The sequence below is a fragment of the Camellia sinensis genome, chromosome 1, assembly GCF_055761805.1.
Source record: "Camellia sinensis isolate YWXY chromosome 1, ASM5576180v1, whole genome shotgun sequence".
In the NCBI taxonomy this organism is placed as follows: Eukaryota; Viridiplantae; Streptophyta; class Magnoliopsida; order Ericales; family Theaceae; genus Camellia; species Camellia sinensis.
Genome location: NC_138961.1, coordinates 124,514,743 through 124,539,909, shown reverse-complemented (window position 1 = coordinate 124,539,909; position 25,167 = coordinate 124,514,743). Strand labels below are relative to the sequence as shown.

Below are 25,167 nucleotides of genomic sequence, written 5' to 3'. Positions count from 1 at the left end.
GGGACCTCCCCAGTTTCTTTGGGCTTGGTCACATCTAACACTGTTAGTAGGCTTAAAGGTGGAATGGCCAAATAAATCTCCATGTTAGTCACCCACCAGTTTTGGTACCTCTTCAACACGGTACCTTGAGGAATGAAAGGGGTGTATTCAAAGTTGGCCAAGTCATCTACAAATTTCAAAGTTTCCTCTTCTAGCCTGGATTTCCGGACTTTCAAATCCCTTCTGGTGAGGCTGAGGTTTGTGTTGCTACAGAGGGGTATTGGGACCCCTTGTGAAAGGCCAAATTGTCTAGCAAACTGAGCTGGACAGTAAGGTTCAGCAATGTATTTGTATGCCTTCGGGTTCAAAGTCCCGATAAATAACTCTCTGGTAATTAGAATGGAAGCCCATATATCCTTGTGAGCAAGCGAAGTACAAGACTGGTCACTTAGAAAATTCCTCAACCAAGATGGACCAATGGAAGGTTCGAAGGGACGAAAGCGATAAGTAGGAAGGGAGACTGGAAGCTGGTGAAAGAAAGAGAAGTAAAAGGAAAAGGTAGAAGGGTAAAGTGAAGCATTGGCCATCCTTATGCCATGAGTAAGATGGTCTGTCTTAGAAAATTTAAGGCATTTGGATTGTAATTCAGTAAAATAGGCGAAAAGCCAAAACTGAAGGATCCAGAATGGCCCCCATTGATTAGCATCTAAGGGTTTCTCACAAAAAAGGGAGCAGACTCTATATACGTGCCCTAGAACATGTGGGGCTAAGGCCACCTTTTTCTGTAAGACAAAGGCTTTGGCAAGAGGGGCAAATTCAGGCATAATTCTCTGAGAGGAAGTGCAAAAAAGGAATTTGCAAAGCCAATACAATAAGAAAGAAAAGAATTCCCTGTCAGTCACAGGGCCCTCTTTTTTATTTTCAGCCCTAGCGAAATCACTATAAGATGAGTTAAGGGAGGGGAGAGAGAAAGGGACTGCTAAATCAGGATAATCTGGTCCAAAAGGGGTGCCAATGGGAGATAGTCCCAGTAAATGGCAAATATCAAGAACAGTAGGGGCCATCATCCCACATCTAAATTGGAAAAAGTTAAAGACAGAATTTCAAAAACATAGAGCAGCAGGAACAAGGAAATGGTCCTCTGAAATAGTTACCCTAGATAGTCTGAGAGCATCGAGGAGACAGAGTTCTTGGAGGTCCAGGGTCCTAGCAGGAATAACCCGATCATACCATGCTTGCCACTCTGGTCTCACCGTGGGCCAGCATCGGTGGGGGCGATTCATCCTCCAGTTCCTCCAGTCAAGACCACCTTCATAGAGAAGACATTGGTTTTCCAGTCGGGGATACAGGGCTGGGAGTTCAGTGAGGACTTCTTTGAATATGGGCCCGAGCACATAGTCTGACTGCACATGGCGACGAGGGACAAAGATGCGTCCATCAATAGCGCTCTTCTCCCCAGCTTTGTACTTTTCGCATTCCGCATCAATAATCCTCTTCAGGGCCACAGATGGGCTCATACACTCTACGACTGATACTGAAGGAGAAGCCATTGACGGTATGCTTTTCTTCGGGAAAGGAAGTAGAGAGAAGCCGACGATTGGTAATAAGAGGGGTTTGTGCGATTAGAAGAGCAGGTGATTTCAGAACACAAAACAAAAGGGTTTTTAAAGCCCTCGTATTTGAAAATATATTACATGAGCTGTTAAGTATTAAAAGTACGAGTACAAAAGCTTCCTTCAACATTGATGCTTTTGGAGGGAAAAACAAAGCCCGGTTGTTAAGGCTAGCTTCGAAGTAAGATATTTTGCTTCGAAGCCGAGTTAAACGGCTTCGAAAACAGAGAAGCCAGCTTCGAAGTGGGTTGCCCTACCCAAAAAATAAAAATACTCGAGTATTTATTTTAAAAGGGCTTAAAGACCTATTTTTAGAGTTTTTAACAAAGATAATGTCATTCGAAGCAAAACTTGAGTTTCTTTAACAAAGGTTTGAGTTTCTTTAAGGATGGGATTTGGTGTTCGAAACATCAAAAGCAATAATGACAATGACTAGATGTTGACTATGGTCAAAACAGGTTTTGAATGTAAGATTGCTAGATTCGAACAACTGTTTCCAATTGAAAATCAACCAAAACTCTATTCCACAAATTGGAAAGGTTACAATTGGCTCATTTAGTGTTTTATTTAAAACAATTAAGTCCAGATTTAAAGGATGAAATTGTTCGAAGTTCGAAGCTCTGAGTTGACTTTTAAAACACAAGTAAAAATACAAGTGAAGACAGGGTCAAACAAAGACAAATTTTGTTTATATTAAGATCAGAGCGATTACATCAGCTGACCCTATCTCGGTATAAACTCGAGCTCATAAAAATAAGGAATGGAATAAATAACAAGATCATGAAATTTAGTCCAACAATGATCAATGAACTTTTGTTCTTTCCTTATTCTATCTTCTAAATTTTCTAGCAGTGGCTGCATAAGTTGATGTGCTCTCACTTCATAGTAGAGCTCTTCAGCCTTTATTTCGAAGGCCACCTCTCTTAACCCTTGTTCCAATTCATCAATGTCTAAGTCATCCCAATATGCAGAATCTTTATTCTTGAAATCATTGAATTCTTCAATAAAGTTCTCTGCTTCGTACTGAGCATGAATTCGAAGGGACGAAAGTTGGTCTAAAGATTGTGTAGTAGCCATAGAATTACGATGCCAGTGAAGAAGCAATGGAAGTTGGTCCAGAAACATATGAAGTTCTGCCTGAGCAAGGGGATTAAGGACATGATCCCTAGTCATGATGTCATAAGCCCATCGAAGGTTCTTGAGAGGGACTTCGTCCTCGAGAACATTAAAGGGCAAGTGAGAGAAGGCTGCAAGCAGAAGTTGAGCCTGTTTCCGCTCAGCTGGGGTAGGAGAAGGCAGAGGTTTATAGGGTGGAAAGACATTCTCCGTGGATAGGGCAATCTTCAATTTTTCTGCCCAGGAGAGAATTGGTAGGGGAGAATCAATTTCGGGAAACGAAGAAGAAGGTGTGGATGCTTCTGTCTTCAAGGATGATACGGGAGCAGAAGGAACAAAGGCATTAATATAATCAAGCCAGTCAGAAGAACAGATTTTCGCCTTCTGGGCTAAGAATGATGGGTTATACCCTTGTGCTTCTTCTGGGCGAGGAGCAGAGTGCACTATCTTTGTAGGCATGGAAGATGTATACCATGCTACAAGAAGATTCTCCTCCAGACTACGCCGATGGTCAATGGGCACATAAGGGTAAACAACTGAACTTCGAGCATAGGAGGGAAACTCTAAAGGGTCAGTGAACTCAACAAAATGGTGGTTGATTCGTTCCTTTAAATCATAAGTCTCAGGTACTGACCAGCTTGTCCAGTCAGAACCTCCAGAAGAGGAAGAAGTTGCAGCTTTATCCCATACAGAAATTTGCGAAGAAGAATTGCTCAAATCCATGTTTGCAATTTTACGAATTAGAGGTTTGAGAGCAGATTGTTCGAACTGTAAAGGTAGGTCAGAGGGGAAAATTCTTATGTCTTTGTTTGTAGCCTTCTGAATCGAAGGATTAAGAGCAATGTGTTCGTAATCCAAAGGTCGGTAATTTGCAAAGGCGTCCATGACCTGAATATAGAAAGGTGGGTAAAGGTGGCTAATAAATGCATGCTTTCGACGAGGAATAGTATCGACATATGACTCTTCGTATGCTTCATCATTGGAGGTAAGGATTAATTTGGCCATGAAATGTATCAGTCTGTTCGAATAATAAGACAATGGAAGTACTTAAAGGATCAAGACGAGAGTATTAATACAGATGGTGTGAGACAGTTACATTTCTGGGAAAATGCAAAACCCATGCACGTTCTAAAACGTGGGAAAAGGGACTCTGATCCACTAATATCACCAAGTCTTGGGTATATTAGTGCGGGGGGTAATGTTGGCTACACATTTTGTACTAAGCCAGTGACAATTCGACGCGTGGCAAAGTGAGGGTAATATGGGGAGACCAGATAGGTCTTCGATTCTGATCATACACGTGGCAATTAATATTGGTCGTTATAAGATCTGAGTAGTAGCGGATCAACAAAGAGACGTACAGTGACGTGGCTTCAACAATTGGTCACATTCAAATTCGAATATAAGGGGGAAGCCTAACTGCAAGTGAAGGCATAGTGGAGCTACTTATAAGGTAGCATGATCAGCGATTACGGAGGGGTAGTTCGACGGTTTGAAGTACAATTCGATTGTTATCTTCTGAAAGTATAAATAGCAGGAAGGACTTCAGAGAAGGGGAAGAAAAATCTAAAGAATCACTTTACATATTCCAGTGTTACTTCCTGTCCTTTATATTTCTGTACTTTAAGTTTCTGCGCTGCACTTCATTTATAGGAGTAGTTGTCGAGTATATTGCCGCTGTAATTGTCTACGGATCTAAGATCATTGTAAGTTTTTCATATTAATGAAATACTTCAGTTTATTTAACTGTTCTTATGCTCAAGTTTTCTGAAGTCAAATTACCAGTAAGTCACCAGTAAAAGTCCTCTTTATTGAGGCCGAAAGAACCATAACACAATAGTCTAAATAATTGTTTGACAATTACAATTCTATAAGAACTGATTGATCCTTCCTGACATGCTCATACGAAAGTAACCTTCGAAAGCCAAAAAAAAAAAAAAAAAAAAAAAAAAAAAAAAAAAAAACCAACACATACATACATACACGAAAGCGTCGCTGCATAAATAACGCATTTTGCTTAAAAATGGCGTCGCTTATCTGTGCCGTGCCCAGGACCCGTGAGGCCTTGTTGTATTCAATACTATTATCGTCTCGCTTCAACAACAATCCCACTCCAAAACTCAAATCATTTTCCATTCAACTCTCAATTGTTCCTCAACCTCATCGCCATTGTCCTTGCAGTAGTAGTAGTAGTAGTAACGGAGGAGGAGTAGTAGGTGTTTCTGTTGGTAAAGAAGAGGGACAACTACTCACAAGCCCCCAGCTCGTCGCCTTAGAATACTCCGACCTCAATCTCTCTCACAATTTTTCCCAGGTATATATAAATTATATCCATATAGATTTCTTTTTTTCTGGGTTTTTAATTCATAGTTGTAATTTCAATTTTATGAGGGAAACGACCAACCTAGCAAGCTAACGAGGGCTTTGGCCTAGTTGTTCACTCGGTCTCTTTGTGGTTTTTGTTTTTTTATTTCTTTATCCATTATGGATTGTATGTAGTTGTTTATTTCTTTCCAAGTTTGGGATTGGTTACTATTGACATTCTAGCTATTGCTTTGGATTTTAATTGTCTATTTTTTTGATTTAATTTTTTCATATCTGTAATTAATCTTTTACAATTGAAAAAAAAAAAAAAAAAAAAAAAAAAACATAGCAAGTTAGGCCATCTCCAACCTTCACTCATATTTTTACTCAAATTTGGGTACAACCTTAATTTGATATAGGGGACTCCAATGGCCAAATCACCCCTAATTGTCTTTACAAATTTGAGTGAAAAAAAGGGTCTCCATTGATTGAGCAATCCTACATCTACTTAAATTCTTACTAACAATCTTACTAAAAACATACATGTTCAAATATTATTGGATGTTTAAATATCATGGTTTTTTTGACAACCAATCACATTTAGCCTCTTGTATTTTCAGTAAGATTTCTAGTAAGATTGTTAATACGTGTAGAATTATTGCCATTGATTTGGGTAAAAAATTTGAGTAAAACTTATTTTGGTATGAGTTTGGGTAAAGGATTGGACATGCCCTCATAGAAAACAAAGTTTCCGAGGTAAAGTTGCACACACATGTTTTGTCTTTCTTGATGGGTGCGATTTCAATGGCAAGTAAATGGAATTGTGTGGTGAGCATTGCAAATGAATAATCCTCTGTGCAATTGATCTAGATTTTGATCCTCTCCATTTTATTTATCGAGTGGAGATCTCCATTTCATTTTGTAAGTTGCAACACATTATCATAATTCAAAATTAATGGTCTATAATGTCATTATAAGTTTTAAAACTTCCTTTAATCGGTTTTGAATCTAAAATAAAGATTTTATTTTATTTTATTTTTTATTTTTTTTATGTATGTTTTTCACTACCATTGACCATGAAAGGTAAATTTCATTCCATAGTCATCCTTATCTTGATAAATATCTTCATTCTTTATGGAAATTTTGTGTTGGTTTGGTTGATTGTTCGCTTAAATGGTGAGCATGTGCTTGTTGCAGGACTTGGGTCATGTTCAAATTAGGCAACATGTGAACCCTCTTTGTGCGTCACTCTCGGTAATATCTCTCTTTGGGGCATTTCTGTTTATGAGAAATCTAATGTGTTCATTATGAGCTTTTCTCACTCAAAATGTTTGTTTTCTTTATTTTGGCCAGGTGCCGGCACCAGTTCCAGACTGGAGTGAAGTATATAGGGACTCGACATTGCCACTTATGGTGGATGTTAAAATCCACCTACTCTCCACCTACTTCACCCACTTAAACCTACTCCACTAAACCTAACCCACTACACCACTACCACCTCACCTACTCCACTAAACCTAACCCACTACACCACTACCACCTCCACTTCACCTACTCCTTACCTACTACACACTCACCCTCTTCTATATATAGGAATCATGAATCATTGTAATAGACATCAATATATCAATCAATAATAATACATACAATTTATTCTCTCTCTTTCTCTATACATTATTTCTTACATGGTATCAGAGCTGGTTTAAAACCTAGTATTTTCGCTTCCCCGGCGGGCGGCAACCTCACCTTAGCCGCCCGCCGGACCTCAACCTATTCCGCTGATAAAATCAACAAAGATTTGTGCAACTGTAGTCATGTGTGAGGCTGATGGAGAAGAATTCTTCACCTCATATGACGAGACAGTCTGGAACTGGAAACACTGCAACATTCTGCTCTGGAATTCTGCAACAGCTAGATTCTAGCTTGGTTGAGTGCCAAGCTTTGGTTCTTCCACCCACTCTTGAACTTGCCCAGCAAAGTGTGAAGGTTCATGCTTGTGTTGGAGGGACTAGTGTGCGCGAAGATCAGCGCATTCTCTCCAGTGGGGTTCATGTTGTTGTTGTTACTCCTGGTCGTGTGTTTGACATGTTGCGGAGACAATCACTTCGCCCTGTTTACATCAAAATGTTTGTCTTGGATGAAGCTGATGAAATGCTATCACGAGGTTTTTAAAAATCAGATCTATGATATTTTCCAGTTGCTGCCACCCAAAATCCAGGTTGGGGTGTTCTCAGTTGCTGCCACCAAAAATCCAGGTTGGGGTGTTCTCTGCCACAATGCCACCAGAGGCTCTTGAAATCACCAGGAAATTCATGAATAAGCCTGGAAAGAGAAAAAGCTCATGCTAGGATTTGCGAAGTGATTCGCTGCAGGAATTTTGGCTTTGGATGAAACCCTTACCATACTCCACTCATTCTCTCCAACTGTTCTAACTTTTTATTTTTATTATTATTATTATTATATCAAATAATCAATGCACTCATGTTCCCCACTAACAGTGTCCACTTTTGACCCAAACCATTTTCAATCCATCATTTCTCCTTCACCTTTTGCACCCCACTCACCGACTTTCTCTCCACTTTATCACATGGGTTTGTCCCTCTCTCTCCTCCATTTGATTTCAAAAATCACTTATTTTTATTTATTTTTTCCAAGTCACTTTTCCTCTTTTTTAAATACCCCACTTTATTTTGAAACAATCGCACTGATGTTTTTCATATAATCCATCTATAAATATTTTTTATCTATTTTCTTTCTCCCTTGTTTTCTTTCATTTTATTTTTATTTTTTCAACAAAACACTCCCAAAACAAAAAAAAAAAAAAAAAAAAACAACATTTTACAAACTTGTCATTTCTTCATGCCGGGGATCAACCCCGATCAGCATTTTACACCATAAAAAAAAATTAAAAAAATAAAATAAAAATAAAAATAAAAAAAACACAAAACAAACCAAAACACAACCAACACAAATCGGAACAGTGGGATTTTTCTTCTCGCCTATTCCGCCGGTCTTTTCTTCTTGCCACCATCTTGGGCGGCCCTTGCCGGTGTTGCCTCCGTGTTTCCCACTCCACTGGGCATGATCACTACTCCCTGCTCCTCCACTGCAGCATATGGCGGCCCTCCAAATCGGAACATAAAACTGGCCTTCCGCTTCAGCTCCTTGTTTTCCGCCTTTAGCACACTTATCTCTGCTCGCGCATCCTTATACATGCGTTGGAGCAGAGCCAGTTGGGCGTTTAACTGCTGCACCTCATTTGTCCTACTCTGCAGCCGGTTCGACAAATTTGTAACCGCAGTCATGGTTTCCACACATGACTTCAAGGTATACTGATTGGCCTCCACATCCGACTGCACCGCCATTTTTTGCTCCACCGACCGCATCGGAAAGTTCAACGGAGCAAAACCAGAGGTGTTTGGTTGAGGTTCACTGGCCACCACACCAGTTATTTCTCTTGTGGACTCGTTCAGTTCTGGAAAGAGCGTGAGCAGACCACGGGACGAGGAGGCCATGTTCTGGGTAGCTGGACGGGAAGAAGAGGCCATGTTGCTGAGTGTTTCAGAGACGGGTTGGTTACAGAGTATTACAGAGTTTCTTTCTCAGCAAAGGAAGAGTTGTTTTCAGAGGATTTTCAGAAGTTTTTTTGTCTGCCTCAACCTCAGCATCAACCTTGGTTAAATAGCGAGGCAGCCACGCGTATCGCGCGCCACTTGACGCCAGACGACAAACGGGCGCGCCAGTCAAGGCACTCACGTGCCTCGCCATCATGTCCGGCACATCTTTTTATGACTTGGGCTCGCCTTTTGATGGCACGTCTTTTTATGGATTGGGCACGCCTTTTGATGGCACGCCTTTTTATGGATTGGGCACGCCTTTTGATGGCACGCCTTTTGAAAGATTGGGCACACCTTTTGAGGGTGCGACTTTTTAGGGGTCCGACAAGACTCTGTAAACTGTCCCGACATTTGATTCCGGTTAGCTTTTCCAAGGGTCCGATAAGACTCTATAAACTGTCCCGACATTGATTCCGGTTAGTTTCTACATGGGTCCGACAAGACTCTGTAAACTGTCCCGACATTGATTCCGGTTAGTTTCTACATGGGTCCGACAAGACTCTGTAAACTGTCCCGACATTGATTCTGGTTAGTTTCTACAAGGGTCCAGCAAGACTCCGTAAACTGTCACAACAACTGTCACCACATTGTTTGCTACAACGGTCCGACATGACCCCATAAACTGTCTTCTACATCGGTCTGACACCGCCATACAGTGTCCTCTACATGGTTCTGACACCCCCATACAGTGTCCTCTACAACGTTATGACACCACCATCCAGTGTCTTCACCAATGGTCTGACACGACCATACAGTGTCTCTTATCCTCTTTTATTTTTATGTATTTTCTTGTTTTGTTACTCTCTCCAAACTCAAGTTGGTTAGTTCCTATCCCCCTTGAGTTTGCGGGGGGCTGTTAAAATCCACCTACTCTCCACCTACTTCACCCACTTAAACCTACTCCACTGAACCTAACCCACTACACCACTACCACCTCACCTACTCCACTAAACCTAACCCACTACACCACTACCACCTCACCTACTCCACTAAACCTAACCCACTACACCACTACCACCTCCACTTCACCTACTCCTTACCTACTACACACTCACCCTCTTCTATATATAGGAATCATGAATCATTGTAATAGACATCAATATATCAATCAATAATAATACATACAATTTATTCTCTCTCTTTCTCTATACATTATTTCTTACAGTGGATATAGGGAGTGATAAGAAACAAACGACTCCTGATGCTTTCAACATTATTTTTCTCTTTCTCTATTGATGTTATTGTCAGTTGACTTGATATACGATGTTCCTAATAGCTTAAACTTTCAGTTTCGGGGCAATTGGTGATCTAACATGGTATTAGAGCTTTGGTTTTCAGGAGGTCTTGGGTTCAAGTCTTTTCCTTTGCATTTGTTTCCAATTTTCATTTTGCTTCTTTGCATGTATGAATGTTTCACATTTTCACGTGCAAGATGAGGTTACACATGAGGGATGATGTTGGGTAGCTTGATATACATTGTTGAGAGAGTGTGTTGGATAACTTGATATAATTGTTGGACTTATTTTCTATGGACTTAAAACTTTTGAGATAATTGGTGATCTAATAGTTTTAACTTGAGCTCTCAAGCTTATAATATGTTGTATATACCTGATGAAAAGGTCTAGAGAACTAGCAATATTCGATAACGTTGTTTCATATTTTAGTTGTTTCACAACACTGACAACAGTGTTTGTGTCCTATTGATGGAAGAGTCATCTGAATAGATCAAATGTCATTTGTCATGTTATTGCATATCATGAGCGTATTGAACCAAAAAGGTCATAATTTTAGGGCTATTTCCTTGTTAATTGTTTTTATGTCCTCGTGGACTCAGTTGTAGATAGATGACATCGAGTATACAATTTCTTGACCTTGACATCTTTTTCAGTAGACCATTATGATAGCTATGTCTATAACAATAGGGCTTTAATTAAACAGTTGAAGTTGACCTCTCTAATATAAATGAATCTGGAATCGATTGTTGAGCCGAGGAAGGGATCCCAAAGCATGCTGATTGATATACTAAGTTGTATTTTCCCTGAAGCAGGTTCTTGGTTTATGAAGAATGTCAAAGGTTTCGTCTGGAAAAAAAAACCTGGATTGATTGGGGTAGCCTTTGGTAGGGAATGCTTTCAAAGGCAGCAATGCCCTCCCCTTAAAAAAAGTGGTTGACCTCGAGAGATTTTTGCAATAAAATGCATTAAATAATTCAAAATGAACAGGCAGGAGAAGTTATATCTATATTCCAAATAGGGCCTGAGCATATTAAACCATAACCAAGTCTTAAAATATCACCCTGGGAGTGCAACTATTGTGAATGAAGGGTTCAAACATTAGTTCAAGGCTGCATGCGCTTGATGAGTGGTGATCACCCATTGCTCCCCTTCTCGTTTATCTTGGTTGTGGATGTCTTGGATAGGAAATTTTGGGGCTGAGTTGGGTGATTGTGTGTTGTCCCAAAAGTGATGGTGGTAGATTAAACATTGTAGTCCCTGGGAATACATTCTTATAAAATTGACTCCGGAGATTTTGTTAAAGAACGAAGCTGTGTTTTTGGTCTTCGGAAAAGTTAGAATCTAATATTGATTGATGTTTGACGCTGCACCTTGGAATATTGCTCTAAAATTTACTTTTCAGTTGTTGACTCTCAAAATTCTCTCTCTCTCTCTCTCTCTAAATTTTTTGTATTTACTTTTTATTTTTTTATTTTTTTATGTATTTGGAGACTGCATTTAGCCTTTCTCATGATATTCATGGTTTCTCTTGGGATGTCAACTTTTCTAGAGATCTCAGTGAGTGTGAAGTCAAAGAGCTTACCTCCACCTCTCTTCTTGATGGTGTTTAGATAAAAGGTGTTGGGGTTTATAAAATAGTGGTACCAAGACTTTCAAATCTTGTTCTAGTTTTGCTAGTCATGAAAAAGGAAAAAAAAAAGGTGGTTGTTGGTGAAAGAAAGTAAAGTATGCCAGGGGTAGCTGCATTAGTGGGTTATTTTTTAATGATAGCTGCATTCTTTAAATAAAATATTGCAATCTACAGTGAAATTACTAGAAGTTGTGCACTCATTATAATCGATAAACTTTTATTTATAATGTCAAGATTGCAAGTTCACCTAAATGAGCTCTTTCCTCTTTTTTTTTTTTTTTTTTTTTTTAAAATAAATTTCCATGTTGAATCTAAACACGCTATTTCCTAGTTGACTTCTTTAATAGAGGTTCTATGAATACCATCATAGTAGTGTAATGTGATTAGGAATGCAATGAAAATGTCGAAAATGTGTTGAACATTGCGATAGATAGAATGATATAACACATAAGAATGAGACTTTGTTGAGTTGTAGATTACTTGTACCTGGAGTGAAGTAATACTCATAAACTAAATGACCCACAACCTCCTGAAGTTGGCCTGCCTTTCTACCAAAAAAAGTATAAATTTGTATGTCTTGAATATTATATCTTTGACCTTCCTGTCTACCAACAGTTATCAAATTACTTTCTCTGAATTTTTAAATCCTTCATATATTCAGTGAGAGCTTCTGAGCCAAGCTTGCTTTTATGGTTTCATCCTTTTGAATCAATTGTTATATGAATTGTTGGTTTGATTTGGATGAATGGCGTGCTCCTAGGGTCTACAGAATGGGGAAGTAACGGCAAAAGAAGAGTACAAACAATAGTAGATATGTAAAGGGAGGATGATATCTTGTGGTGTACCTAACAATGATCTGGCCAATGCATGTTGTAACTAACCTAACCTTTACTATTGCTTTTCATGTTAAACCATATAATACAATGACATCTTTGAGGAGAGGAAATTAAGAACAACCTTCTCATCAGTTCAGGAGTTGGCTTAAATTCCCTCGATAATGTTAAACCATATAATTAATGTATATAGATACAGATGATTATTTCTTGTGTTGCAGCTGAGAAATATATTTTTGATGTCTATATTATTACATGTGATGACCTGCATTTAATTGATGCTCAAATTGTTGTTAATCCTCATTTTCTCAGGTTAGATTTAATTTATGGTCTGAGAAGTATGCAAACTTGTTTCTTGAATTGCTCTAACGACATAAAAAATTCAGGTAGTGGCAGATTTCTTATGTGGCTTGCAAAAAGAAATCTGGATTCGAAGAATTATTTGGGACTTGAAATACGGAAGAAAGTATGGGGACAGATTCCTTGGTTATCAAATCCTGTTGAGAATTCCTGTGATTGAGTTAATGTATAATTGCTTGGTTATTTCCCCTTGAAATTTAAATAATGTGAAGAATTTGTTCTTATATAGTGACATTTTCTTTTGTGTCTGCAGTTGGTCAAACGTGCTGAGCACTGGGTAAATGAGTTGGCATTAAGAAATATGTAAGGTTCCAAGTTATGACTCCTGGTTTTATTTTTAAATTGATAAAAAGAGAAAAAGAACGAGGTTTTATTGGCTATGTTGTGATGTATATCTGAATGCAGACATTTCATGTTTGCAAATGCAACGGTTTCTTTCAAACAACTCATATCGACATACCCCGGACCCTTGATGTTAGTTTCCATCCTGGTGAGTCCCCTTTGGCTATCTTTATTTGGGTTGACTAGATTAGGTTGGATTAACATTTCCATAACAAATAGTCCTAGGACTACGAATCCTTTGGATTGCGTATCATATCCTATATTTGGATTGAGTTAGGATTTTAATGAGGGATTAATAAAATATTATCCAATCCGATGTTTGTTTAAGGGGATTGAAATGGATAGGACATGGGGCATCCAATATACTGACCATAATACCTCTATTATGGTTATTTGATAAGTTAGTCTAGACTTTGACTTAGTTCCCCAATTTATATCCCACCCCCTGTATGGGATTGAATTGTTCATCATATGTGAGATACCATATTCGGATGGATTGTTAGTTCGTACTTCAATTTTTTAACCAAACATCGGATTTATAATTTTATTAGACTATTAGTCCAATTCCAAGCACATGTCTGCCCAAACAAACATGGCCTTCTTGTACTGGAACATTCTATGAGAAATGCTTTTCACATTTTTATGTAAGAAGGATTTTCTTTAATGGTTAGATTGTATGGCTGTTGTTTAAATTAAAACTTACAATTGTTGGTGTGTTATTTTGCAGTGTCCAGACCCTCATTTCAAGAAAAAGTATCATAAAAGAAGGGTTTTGCAGAAGCCTTTAGTGGAGTCTATTGTAGATAGTTTAATGCCTCGAGGACAGGTATTGCTCAACATATCAATGATTTTGCAAGACCGGTCATATTTGCTAGAGCTAGTGAATGCATTTGCATTATAAATGCTTCTTTCAACAGGCTGGACAAACTATTTATTTTATTATCAGTTATCTGATTATGACTATAAATGAATTGTTTTAAGTATTGTTCTGTTTGACTATAAAAAAAAGAAGTTACGTTCTGTGTAAACATGAATTTACATCTTGGGACCGTGGAGACCTTAACTGGATGGAATTTTATCAGGCCATATTTTTTACTTGGTTACTCTGATAGTCACTAAACTCAAGTTTAATTCTCCAAAGACATTTTGGCTTTTCCATTCAAGCCTGTAGTTAACTCTTAAAAGTCATGGGGGATACCGAGGCATTTAACTTACACATCACAAGAAATGAGAGAACAAAGAAGACTGAAGAACCAGAATTGGCCTTAAACAGAAATAATAACAAATTTATGAAGATAGCCACATCACCCTATTAGTGCAACATCTCAGCTTCATTTTTATGTACACATCCTATCCAAAGCAGACTTTTCCAAAATGTTGCATGTTTCTTCGCGTGTGGCTTATGTTGATTAGTTCCTTGTGTTGACTCACTCTTTGTGATTGTTTGAACCACTGGATATAGAACCAGCCACTTTTATTTATCTCTTATGTACAGGGGTTGGGTAATTTGTGTATAGCCAACTGAACTATGCTTATATTTTTAGTTGAATATGATAATTGATATAGACCCTTGTTAAACTTTAGGCCTCCTGTGTGTTATGTATGATTCCTAGTCTTGTCCTGTCAAAAGGGAAATGCTAAACATACAAATTTTTTATGCAGAAAAGTCATGCAGAGTTGGAATTATGATTCGTAGTGACGGGCTTTTTAATTTCGAATAAATGAATACATGTAAATTATGTTTGTGTATCGTTACCCTGTCAAAAGGCTTTCCCTGTTGCCAACATTATATCAGAAGATATTTTGCTTGGTTAAATGGGTTCGTTTTTTATAGAAGCCATTCTAGAGTTGACACTATTGAATCTGCACTAGGATTTCACAAAATGGCTTCAGAATGCATTTCACACCTCGGAATGCAACGTTCTTATAGAGATAAACTAAAGATAAATGCGCTTTCACATCTTCTTAACCCGAAATGGCTGGGGAGAGGAATGTCTTTCACATCCAACTAGAATAATGAGTAACCTCTTGATTTTTAAATGGCAGTTCCAAAAAAACGTTCTATATCAAAAAAGCGTATTTGTAAAAAAATTTGGAAAAAGAAAGGATATCAGACAATCTTTTTTTGTCTGTCCTTTTTGTTTTCAAGTTTTTGTCTTTGATGGATGGGTTTTCTTTTCCCATCATGTTCATATTTGCAGTGCAGAGAGAAATTCTATTTTCATTGACATTTGAATTCACCTTAGATGATGGTTGATCAATTCTTACATTTCAGTGCTAAGCCTATGTAAATAATCTTGAAATGTTTGATGTAAATAATCTTGAAATGTTTGTTGTTTCTTGCTAAGATTCATTTTTTTTCACTGTGCACATTTTTTTACTGTATTTATCTTCTTTTATTTTCTTTCCTTTTTCTTCTTACTTCTCATAAAAGAGAAGTGCATCATATCTGTATGCAAACCAGGTTTTTTTGGACAGTTATTCAAATATGTAAATAGGGAAATCAACTAGGAACTTGCAAAATCATTTTGTTTCTGAACATTGCTTTCTCCCAAATCCCGTCAACATTTGAATTTTACTTCAGTAATTTGCTACATTGCTGCAAAATCACAAAGCTAGACACTGTTTTGACTATCTTGGGTGAAATCCTCTCTCTGTTTCTCTCACATGGTAAATGATTGTATTTAAAAATGCAAAAAAGGGGCGTAACCTTTGTACACTGGGGGGGGGGGGGGGGTATACAAAAAGATAACAAAAATATCATATACAGCATCTACAGAAGATAACTCCCCTATAAAATCAATAATGCAAAGATAAAGGATCACAAAATTTTCATTCCATCCAAAAATTTAAGGAATGCAAAAGTGCCTCATTGATTCTATGATTTCCCTCTTCCACTAGTCCTATTACCCACTCCTCCCCTTCCACAAACATGACATCAAACAAAGTGGGATGACACCTATGCCAACTCTCATAAAGATGAACCACCGAATCTGCCATCACCCGGCTAACACCAAAAAAATAGAGAAGAGATGCTCCAAAGCTTGTTAGCCACCTCATAGAGTAAAAGGAGGTGGTCCACCAGTTCTTCAGCCTTCTTACACATACAGCAGTAGTTGAGAAGCATATTTCCCCTTTTCCCCAAATTATCAATGGTTAACATAGCCTCCAAAGCCGCGGTCCACACAAAGGACACCTTCGCTGTGATCACTGGAATCTGAATGCTTTTCCATAGAAAGAAAGCTCTAACACTGTGTTATCTAAAATTTTGATTGTTCTTGTACATAAAATGGGAATAGAAATGTGGTACGCCATATGCTCTAAAAAGTGATATAATTGGGGTAGATTTGTATAAATTATACTATAAGATTTAAAGATGCTTCTAGAGTAATCTTTAATATATATATATATATATATTATTAGGCATATAATAAAATTTAGTTTTTTCCCTCCAAATTAATCATGTAGCAAAACATTTCTACAAGCATTATGACCCAATTTTGATATTGTCTTGTCAAAAGTTCACTCACCTTATATTATATTTAATTTTTTTTCTTCTTAAGACACTTTTATGCTGTGTTTGGTTGAGGGATTTGAGGAAGGATTTGGAAAGAGAAATGGAGAAGGTAGGTGAAATGTGAAAAAAACATGCCTACATTTCACATAGTTTCACACACCTTTTCTCTTTCCCTTTCCAAATCCCTCTCCAAATCCCCCAACCAAACACAGCGTTAAGGAAACATAGCGGAACATTTTTTTTGGATTGTTTTGAATCACTATATTTATTTTGGAACGGAAGTGTACTTTATTTCGGAATGTGCGTTCCAAAACATAATTCACTAGGGTATTAGCGTTTTCTGGTAACATTGCTCTAACGTCGCCAAGAAGGTGATGGAATGATTAACGTTGCTAAGAAGAAACCTATCCCTCTTGTTCTTTTTCCCCTCGAGTATATCTCAACTAGGCAGGAGAGTATAGATCAGGTGGTTAGATATTTTTTCTTTTTCATATTTTCGTGAATTCATGAGCATCTCTCTGCCTACTTGAAAGTAATAGACTGTTTTATGAAAAGAGAGGGAAAAAAAGAAGGAAAGTTCTATAGCACACAACTTTATTACTTCTACATGATGATATTTGCAATGTAAATTGTATTGTGGGCACGGCTGTCGTGCATATAACACTTGCTGATATGTATGATTGTTGTGGAACAGGTATTTATACAATCTGATGTGCTTGAAGTGGCACTTGACATGAGGGAAAAGTTTGATGCTGTTTCGGATGAGCTTATGCACATTGACAAAATTGACACCAGCATGCTTTGTGATGATGAGGGGTGGTTAGTGAGTAATCCAATGGGAATAAGGACAGAGAGAGAGATCCATGCAGAATTTGAAGGTGCAAAAATATACAGGAGGATGTATCAGAAGCGGATATAAATATAATTTATTTTTGTCTAGCCATTATTTGCTTAGGAGGGATAGCTTGTTATGCACTTTTGCTCCAATCCTGTTGTGTAGAACCATGTAATAACCCCAGGTGCCCAGTTCCTTTGTGCTTCAAGAGTCAATTAGTTCAGCCCCTGAGTTTTGAGATGTGCAGAAGTGGCTTTTTTTTGTTTCTTATCTGTTGCTCACCGTCTTGGTGGTCATTCATTCTCATTTGAGATGTAATCCTCCATCAAACTAAAAATATGAAAAACCAAAAAGATAGCCATCATAAAGCTGCCCAATTGCAGACTTTCTGGGAGTAGGTGGACAAATACTTCAAGATAATTTCCTAAAACAAAATCAAGGGTTAGGAAAACCAGCTCAGCCTATCAAGTTTTACAGGGAAGAGCTTATGCACAAGCATTGTCATCAGGCCGGACTGAATCGTGAAAATCTTAAGCCCAATCCTTGCCCAGCTGGTTTGACCTACATGAGTTTGCGGACTGGGTTGATAGTTCGGTCAATAGGCCGTCTCCCACATACCAATGAGTTGGGACTCGCTGGCTGGCCTGTGGGTTAAGTTCAACGGATTGAGATTTAGGACTTTTTTTTTTTTTTTTTTTTTTTTTTTTTTTTTAAGTTCATTTTCACTTTTTCTGCTTTTTTTTTTATATAATTTTTGATGAGATTGCAGCGTGAACAGATGGGCGGCCCAACCAAAGCCTAAAGCTTGACCTCCATTAAAAACATGATAGGATTCTCACTTCTATATTTGATTCCTACGATTTAGCTTGGATCTAAATCTGACTTAAAAGACATGTTAAAATTCGATCCTATAATTGAAAATAAATAATATTTCTTTTGTCATTACTAAAAAATTTAGATTTTTTTCGATAATAATTAAAAATAAAAATTCAATTAGGATAGATAACTCTAATTTATACTTGTATTGGATTAAACAATTCCCTATTTTATTCGATTTGATCCAATACAATTTACAGAAATGCCTCATACACCCACTGGGGGTCGACCCCCAGTGAGGTGGCGCCCTGTGATTGGGCGAAAAAAACAATTTTTCTTTTTTTTTTTATGTTTCCAGCGAATGAGAGCTGGACAGCTCACTGGGGGTCGGACCCCCACTGGGGGTCGGAAGCGCTGTTCTACAATTTAATCCTTCTATTGATACACGTGTTTTGTTTTTTTTTTTAATCGGTAACTAATTGTCCTTTTGCTTATATCCTCACCCAAACACTAGTAGGAAGCAGGCAACCGAGTTGTTGAAGAGAAGTTTCATACAATGATCATGAATAACAATAATGGTCTTTTCAATCAGTTTTCAGAAAAAAGAAAAAAAGGCAACCGAGTTGTTGAAGAGAAGTTTCATACAATGATCATGAATAACAATAATGGTCTTTTCAATCAGTTTTTAGAAAAAAGAAAAAAAGGCAACCGAGTTGTTGAAGAGAAGTTTCATACAATGATCATGAATAACAATAATGGTCTTTTCAATCAGTTTTCAGAAAAAAGAAAAAAAGAAAAAAACGTAGTATCATCCTTCTATCATATTTTTTATAATATAATTATTCTCCTATCTATTGATTTTTGTAGAGTAATTAAGGTGGTCATATCACAAATATATCTAAACTATTTATTTGTGTACTGAATAATATTTGTATCAATGATTCAGGCAATCAAGCCATAAATTCAATTTGAAATCTGAGATCATAACTACAATACCAATTTGAAAAATTATATTATATTAATTTATTTGTTTATCTTATCTATCTGTTTAGTGTCACTTGTTTGTCCAACTAATCTATCTATTTGTTTATATCACCACTACTACCAACCAATGCCAAATGCTACCACTAGCCACTTCTGAAAATTTTTCCGGATGACTGACAACTAACGGTTTGATAACAGTGGGTAAAATTGAAAAATATTATTCTGCAAAACAAATTTGTCTTTCTCATTGAATAATTTTATTAATCATCTCTTTATAACTAAGGGGTTGTTTAGAATGATTTAAATAAATATATTTCTTAACTTTTTATGAAAAAAATATACAGAAAAATAAAGAGGTGATATGACTAAAAAAAAATAAAAAATGTACAAATATCAAAGATGCCAAACAACTCCTAAAACAAGACAATCCTTGGACCTAATGCCATACACCTCCCTACAATTTAATGGATTTCTCAACAAATTTTCCCAATAATTCTAGTCACTATAAAAATTTAATCAAAATTTTACCATGAAAGTGAAATGTAAAGTGTAAATTTAAAATTGGTACGTTGTGAGTTGTATTCAGAATAAATTTATTTACATATTTTAATTATGGGCAAAATTTTGAGGAATTGGGGTGCCACTTTAAGTATCACACAATAGTAATTGTTGTGAGGTTGGTGAGAGTTTGTTTCAAGCTTGTTTCAATAGTTCAGACCGCTTATATTGTTAAGTTGATTGAGGCTCTGTTTGGGAAGAAAAATGTCAGGCTTTTTTGGCTAAAATAGTCACAAAAAATAAAATAGGCTATTTTAGCCACAAAAAATAAAACATCAAATCCAACCGATAATCATTACAATCCTCTCTCACAAAAAAAAGTAAAAAAAAACCAAAAAGCCCTTCCCAAACCAAAAATAGCCAAAAAGCCAAAAAGCCAACCCATTTCCCAAACGGAGGCTGAGTAGATCATTAATGAAAAAACAAAAATAGACTAATTAAATAAAGTGATTATATTTCTCTAATTTTACATATTTAATTTCGCTTCAAATGATATGATTTTAAAGAGAATTGGTTGATTATTATTATTTGCTATGTGGATATGATATAAGTTTAAAGAGAGTTGATTTTAAAGAGAAATGGTTGATTATTATTATTTGCTATGTCGGTGTGATATAATTTTAATGGGAGGTGATTTTAAAGAGAATTGATTGATTATTATTATCTGTTATGTCGGTATGGTATAATTTTAAAGAAAATTGATTGAGGTCGGTAGAGGTGCAATTAATTAGGAGATGAAATGAAAGACAGCCGAACCACACATTCAAAGAGATATCCTTGTTGAAGCACTTATCAAAGAGAGACCCCAATTCGAAACATATTCTTTGATTTTTTGAACAACTTTCAACTCCAACCCAAACCAAACCAGCTCATTAGGATTTGAATCCCCAATTCAATTCGGTAATCTCTCTCTCTCTCTCTCTCTCTACACATATTCGATTTTTAAATTTTGACTATGTTTTTTAGTATAAGCATATAAGCTGGTAGTGGTAATGAAAAAATGAGTCAGTAATCTTCTTTGTTGTTGTTTTTGTATGTTGGATTTTGAATGATTTCTTAGTCGCTGCTAGTTTGTTTTGTTAATAGCAGTTTATTTCGTCATATCATTGTGTCCTTTTAAAATTGATCAATCTTTTATTTATTTTCATGCGTGTGTGTGTTGATTTATTTGTTTATTTATTCCAAATATAGATATATATATATATATATATATATATATATTCTTTTGGATTGGGGGTTGTATGGCTGTTGAACTTTGAATCATGGTTTAGATGTTGGATCTGTGTGCTTCCGGTTGCTTTTACTGTGTTTATTGATCTCAATTTTTGCTTGGTTAGAGTTTTTTAAAAATACTTTTCAGAAAATTATACTTTCTTATTTTTTATGTTTTTTTGTTTTTACTGAATTTTTTAAATAGTTTAAGCAAATTTTTTTTTTTTTAACATTTAGACATACCTAACATAAATATAGCTAAAAAGAAAAAAATTGTGAAAAAAAACCTTTTAAAAATTCACTAAATATCAAAAATACAAAAAATACGAGAATTCAGTACATTTTTTTGTATTTTTATGTATTTATTAATTTTTTAAAATATTTTTTCACAAATTTTTTATTTTTTAGATACATCTAAGCAAGGTGCATCTAAAAAAGTAAATAAAAAAACATATTTAAAATTTTAAAAATATTCGCTAAAAACAAAAAAATACGAAAACCAAAAAATTTAATTTTTAAAAAACTTAATTCAAAAAACTCAAATCAAACACATTGATTAGCTTTTTGAAGATTTTTTAATAAGTTCCCTTTGTAATGGACTGTTTTTTTTTTTTTTTTTGGGAACAAATTTAGAGGAAATTGTCTTTAGCTGTGTTTGGTTGGATGATTTGATGAAAGAAATGAAAAGGGAATAGGAAATGCAATCTCACTGTTTATTTGGTCCTAATGAAAAACACAAGGGAAATAAACTGAGGGGGAAATATAATTTCATTTTTTGTCTTTTGGGTTCACCTAAGGCTTTTTTTTTTTCTTTTTCCATTTCCCAACTCAACCGAACATAGTTTGGAATTGGAACCATATCAATTGTTTGTCATTTTGGTTGATATGATAGAATATATTCAAACATCAATGTGATGAACTTTCTTAGAATACATGCATAGGCAAACTTCTTTGCTGGGTATTTTGTAACCAAAAATTTGTTAGGAGTTGATAATTTTATTCACCGAGAAGAAAATCGTTCTCCATTTATTTATGTAGATTGTTTTGCAATCCCGTCTGACTCTGCCACAAACAAAAGTAGAACCAGGAAACAATTCATATACTTTGCATAATCAACACATATAATGTGTCTTCTTTGCTAAATATCTGCCCATTTTTCTTGTCCTTCTATTTGATAATGTCAATTTTTCTGGATGAACAATAAGTTGCTGACATGTGATTTTTTATATTGGAAAAATGCATTCATGGAGAACAAAAGCATCAAGTCATTTTGGGTTGAGATGAGGAAGTTGTAGTGATGTAGAACACTGTCGGGAAAGAGGATAGAGAAGAAGGGAGAGAGGAAGTACACAAGGGCCGCAACTCTAATCACAACCTCACTCAATATTCTTAATTCAAAGCTGAATGTTATGATGCAAAGCCCTAATCAACTTAGGCAACTAAATCTTAACACTATTTGAAACTTAGTTCTTAATAAATACAACTATAATTAAAAATAAAAAATATAAATATTAAAGACAATGAAATATAAAAAATTTCCATGCCAAACTCCTGCATTAAGTACATATGATATTCTAAGGAACAATTGGCACACCTTTTTTTTTTAACCCATTGAAAAAAATCTTATATGTTCTACTGTTCTCTATTTACATTTTCAGTTCATAAATTTCAAGCTGGAGAAAAATGGGAGGTGGAAATCACAATGATGATGGATCTAGTGACAGAGGACTTTTCACTCGTCTTGCTGGCTATGCTGTTGGACAATGCCTTCCGTCTTTTGGGGCATGTCCTCCTCAAGGATATCCGCCTCAAGGATATCCCCCTCAGGTCTACCCGCCAACTGAATATGGATACCCACCACCAGCTGGATATCCTTTCCAAGGTGGGTACCCACCGGCAGGTTATCCTGGTCCGTCAGCATATCCTCCCCCAGGTGGATATCCACCAGCAAATTATCCTGGTCCATCAGCTCCGCCTTATCCAGGTATCTTCCATTCATTTGTTTCCAAAATTCTTTTAAGGATTTGGAGTCAACTGAGATGTAAAGGTGAATTGCCATTACCACCTTCAAGACATTATTGAATAATATTTTAATTGCTCCTAGAACTTTCAATTGTTTTGCACGTGTTTATGCATTGTTTTTGAACTCAAAGCTTGAAATAATGGTTTTGATTAAAACCAGAAATAATTGTTTGTATGAAATACTGGTTTTGATAATTTTAGGGTTTGGAAGACTGTTAAATCTTCATGTCTCATTATTGAACTGTATTTCTCTGTCATTTCTCGGCCTTTTCGTACATCTAACTTTTCAATATAATCTGCTTGTTAAAATTACATCTCTGTAAGGTCCTCGTGATCATTGACTCTAAAGTATACAGATTGAGAGTGCTGTTTGTTTTGCTTGCTACAATGTTGTGTTTCTTTTTTCCATTGTTGATAGCTTGTAATTTCTTTGTACAGGTTATGGGCCTAGTTTGGGACCATTGATAGCTGGTGGCGCTGCTGCTGCGGCTACAGCTTATGGGGCCCACCAGCTATCACACGGTGCCCATAATCTTACCCATGGAGGTTACTATGGTCGTCAAGGAAAGTTTGGGAAGCATGGAAGTCGTCAAGGAAAGTTTAAGCGTGGGAAGCCTGTAAAGTCCAAAAAGCGTGGGGGAAAGTTCAAAAAATGGAAGTGATTATCACTCACTATTTTATTATCATAGATTGCTAGCATTGGCCTCTTAGTAGTGCTGTTTAGGCTTGCAGTGACTGACAATTGTCTTTTTTATTTTTATTTTTATTTTTAAATTTTATGAGTCTGGATACAATTTGGGAGTTATGACACTGGCATATGTATGTGATTACAAATTTCTTGTATGTTATATTTCTACATATATGAATGAATTAGTCTCTTGTAGAAGATGCTGATATGATTCTTAAGTAAGTATTTGCTCTGTAATTGTTGCTTGAAATTGCATTATAGATGGATCTGTATTTGCTCTGTAATTGTTACTTGAAATAGCATTATAGATGGATCTGTCATTTATTGGTGAAATCCATTTTTGCCAAAGCCGTAAGTCACTGAATAATTCTTGTATCAATGATTGGGGCAATCAAGTCATAAATACAATTTTGAATCTTTTGAGATCACAAGGACAATAACAAATTAAAACAATGTATTAAGCTAATTTATTTATTTATCTTTATACTACTCCACCTAAGTGTTTAGTGTCACTTGCTTATCCACATAATCTATGTGTTTGTTTATATCGCCACCATCAGCCAATGCCAGATGCCACTTATAGTGATTTCGATTTTGACCCGATGCTTGTTGTACTCCGGGCTCAAGCTAGTGGTTTCTGAAAGTTGTTCATTGTTGTTTTCCCCCTTATTTTTATTTGATTTTGGCTATTTGGTTGTATCGAGCGTGTTTGGAATAAGTTGGTTGCTTGATTTTCAAACCTTGTCACTACAAAAAATTCGCTTTTTTGCGACGGTAAAATACCGTCGCCAATACCAAAGAAGCCGTCTCAAAAGCTTTTTTACGACGGTAAATAGCTTTTAGCGACGGTACTAGGGGGGTTGCAAAAAAAGGGGTAGCTAAAGGTCTTTAGCGACGGTAAACACCGTCGCAAAAATATTGGCGACGACAAAAATGCCTTTTAGCGACGGCAAAATACTGTCGCAATTAATGTGTAAAAATCTGAAGATTTTGAGACGGCACTAAAATACCGTCGCTAACATGGTTATTTGCGACGGGAAAATACCGTCACAAAAGGGTTTATTTGAGACGGTAAAAATACCGTCGCTAAAAATGGTTATTTGCGACGGGTTTAATACCGTCGTCAATACTGTTATTTGCGACAGAAAAGTGTGCCGTCTCTAAAAATATTATTTGCGATGGTGAAAGTACCGTCGCTAAAGGCCTTTTGTTCATATTGCCAATATCATTGGCGACGGCTACGCTACTGTCGCAAAAACCTGGTTCTAACAAAAAATGCAGCAATAAAATTATTAAAAATATGCAAATTACCTGTATTAAATAAAAATAGCTAAAAAAAATTGATAACTATATAATAATATAAAAATTCCTGTATATAAATAAAATTTCATCCATAATTAAAGTACTCTTCCATTCATAACAACACATCATCAAAATTATCCAACCAAATAATTTTGCATAATACATACATAATGTTGTTCACAAATCTAAATAACGTAAATCAAA

General features: G+C 36.3%; 3 protein-coding genes across 5 annotated transcripts; all 3 read left to right on the top strand.

Moving 5' to 3' along the window:
- The first annotated feature begins 4,681 nt into the window (after positions 1-4,681).
- Positions 4,682-6,612, top strand: LOC114296251 (uncharacterized). Its single transcript, XM_028240539.2, has 3 exons — positions 4,682-5,022; positions 6,210-6,266; positions 6,366-6,612. The coding sequence occupies exons 1-3, from the start codon at positions 4,732-4,734 to the stop codon at positions 6,483-6,485; spliced, it is 468 nt and encodes a 155-aa protein (XP_028096340.2). The 5' UTR covers positions 4,682-4,731; the 3' UTR covers positions 6,486-6,612.
- A 5,817-nt stretch (positions 6,613-12,429) lies between these two features.
- On the top strand, positions 12,430-17,604 carry LOC145797170 (uncharacterized). The gene is made up of 5 exons (XM_082883670.1): positions 12,430-12,793; positions 12,941-12,990; positions 13,093-13,177; positions 13,757-13,855; positions 17,241-17,604. The coding sequence occupies exons 1-5, from the start codon at positions 12,527-12,529 to the stop codon at positions 17,463-17,465; spliced, it is 726 nt and encodes a 241-aa protein (XP_082739796.1). The 5' UTR covers positions 12,430-12,526; the 3' UTR covers positions 17,466-17,604.
- A 2,617-nt stretch (positions 17,605-20,221) lies between these two features.
- On the top strand, positions 20,222-23,859 carry LOC114322961 (uncharacterized). 3 transcript variants are annotated; one of them, XM_082883666.1, is made up of 4 exons: positions 20,516-20,639; positions 22,202-22,296; positions 22,610-22,935; positions 23,412-23,859. In XM_082883666.1, exons 3-4 carry the CDS (start codon positions 22,635-22,637, stop codon positions 23,633-23,635), a joined length of 525 nt encoding a protein of 174 aa, XP_082739792.1. In that variant the 5' UTR covers positions 20,516-20,639; positions 22,202-22,296; positions 22,610-22,634; the 3' UTR covers positions 23,636-23,859. The 3 variants fall into 3 exon arrangements, with proteins under 3 accessions (XP_028126228.2, XP_082739792.1, XP_082739786.1); XM_028270427.2 differs by lacking the exon at positions 22,202-22,296 and having other exon boundaries at positions 20,222-20,639; XM_082883660.1 differs by lacking the exon at positions 20,516-20,639 and having other exon boundaries at positions 22,262-22,386.
- Positions 23,860-25,167: the final 1,308 nt, after the last annotated feature.

Coding starts and splice junctions, on each gene's coding strand:
- LOC114296251 (XM_028240539.2), top strand. CDS start 4,732: ATGGCGTCGCTTATCTGTGCCGTGCCCAGGACCCGTGAGGCCTTGTTG. Junction 5,023..6,209: donor TCTCTCACAATTTTTCCCAG/GTATATATAAAT, acceptor TGCTTGTTGCAG/GACTTGGGTCATGTTCAAAT. Junction 6,267..6,365: donor CTCTTTGTGCGTCACTCTCG/GTAATATCTCTC, acceptor TATTTTGGCCAG/GTGCCGGCACCAGTTCCAGA.
- LOC145797170 (XM_082883670.1), top strand. CDS start 12,527: ATGATTATTTCTTGTGTTGCAGCTGAGAAATATATTTTTGATGTCTAT. Junction 12,794..12,940: donor GACTTGAAATACGGAAGAAA/GTATGGGGACAG, acceptor TTGTGTCTGCAG/TTGGTCAAACGTGCTGAGCA. Junction 13,178..13,756: donor TGATGTTAGTTTCCATCCTG/GTGAGTCCCCTT, acceptor GTTATTTTGCAG/TGTCCAGACCCTCATTTCAA.
- LOC114322961 (XM_028270427.2), top strand. CDS start 22,635: ATGGGAGGTGGAAATCACAATGATGATGGATCTAGTGACAGAGGACTT. Junction 22,936..23,411: donor ATCAGCTCCGCCTTATCCAG/GTATCTTCCATT, acceptor TTCTTTGTACAG/GTTATGGGCCTAGTTTGGGA.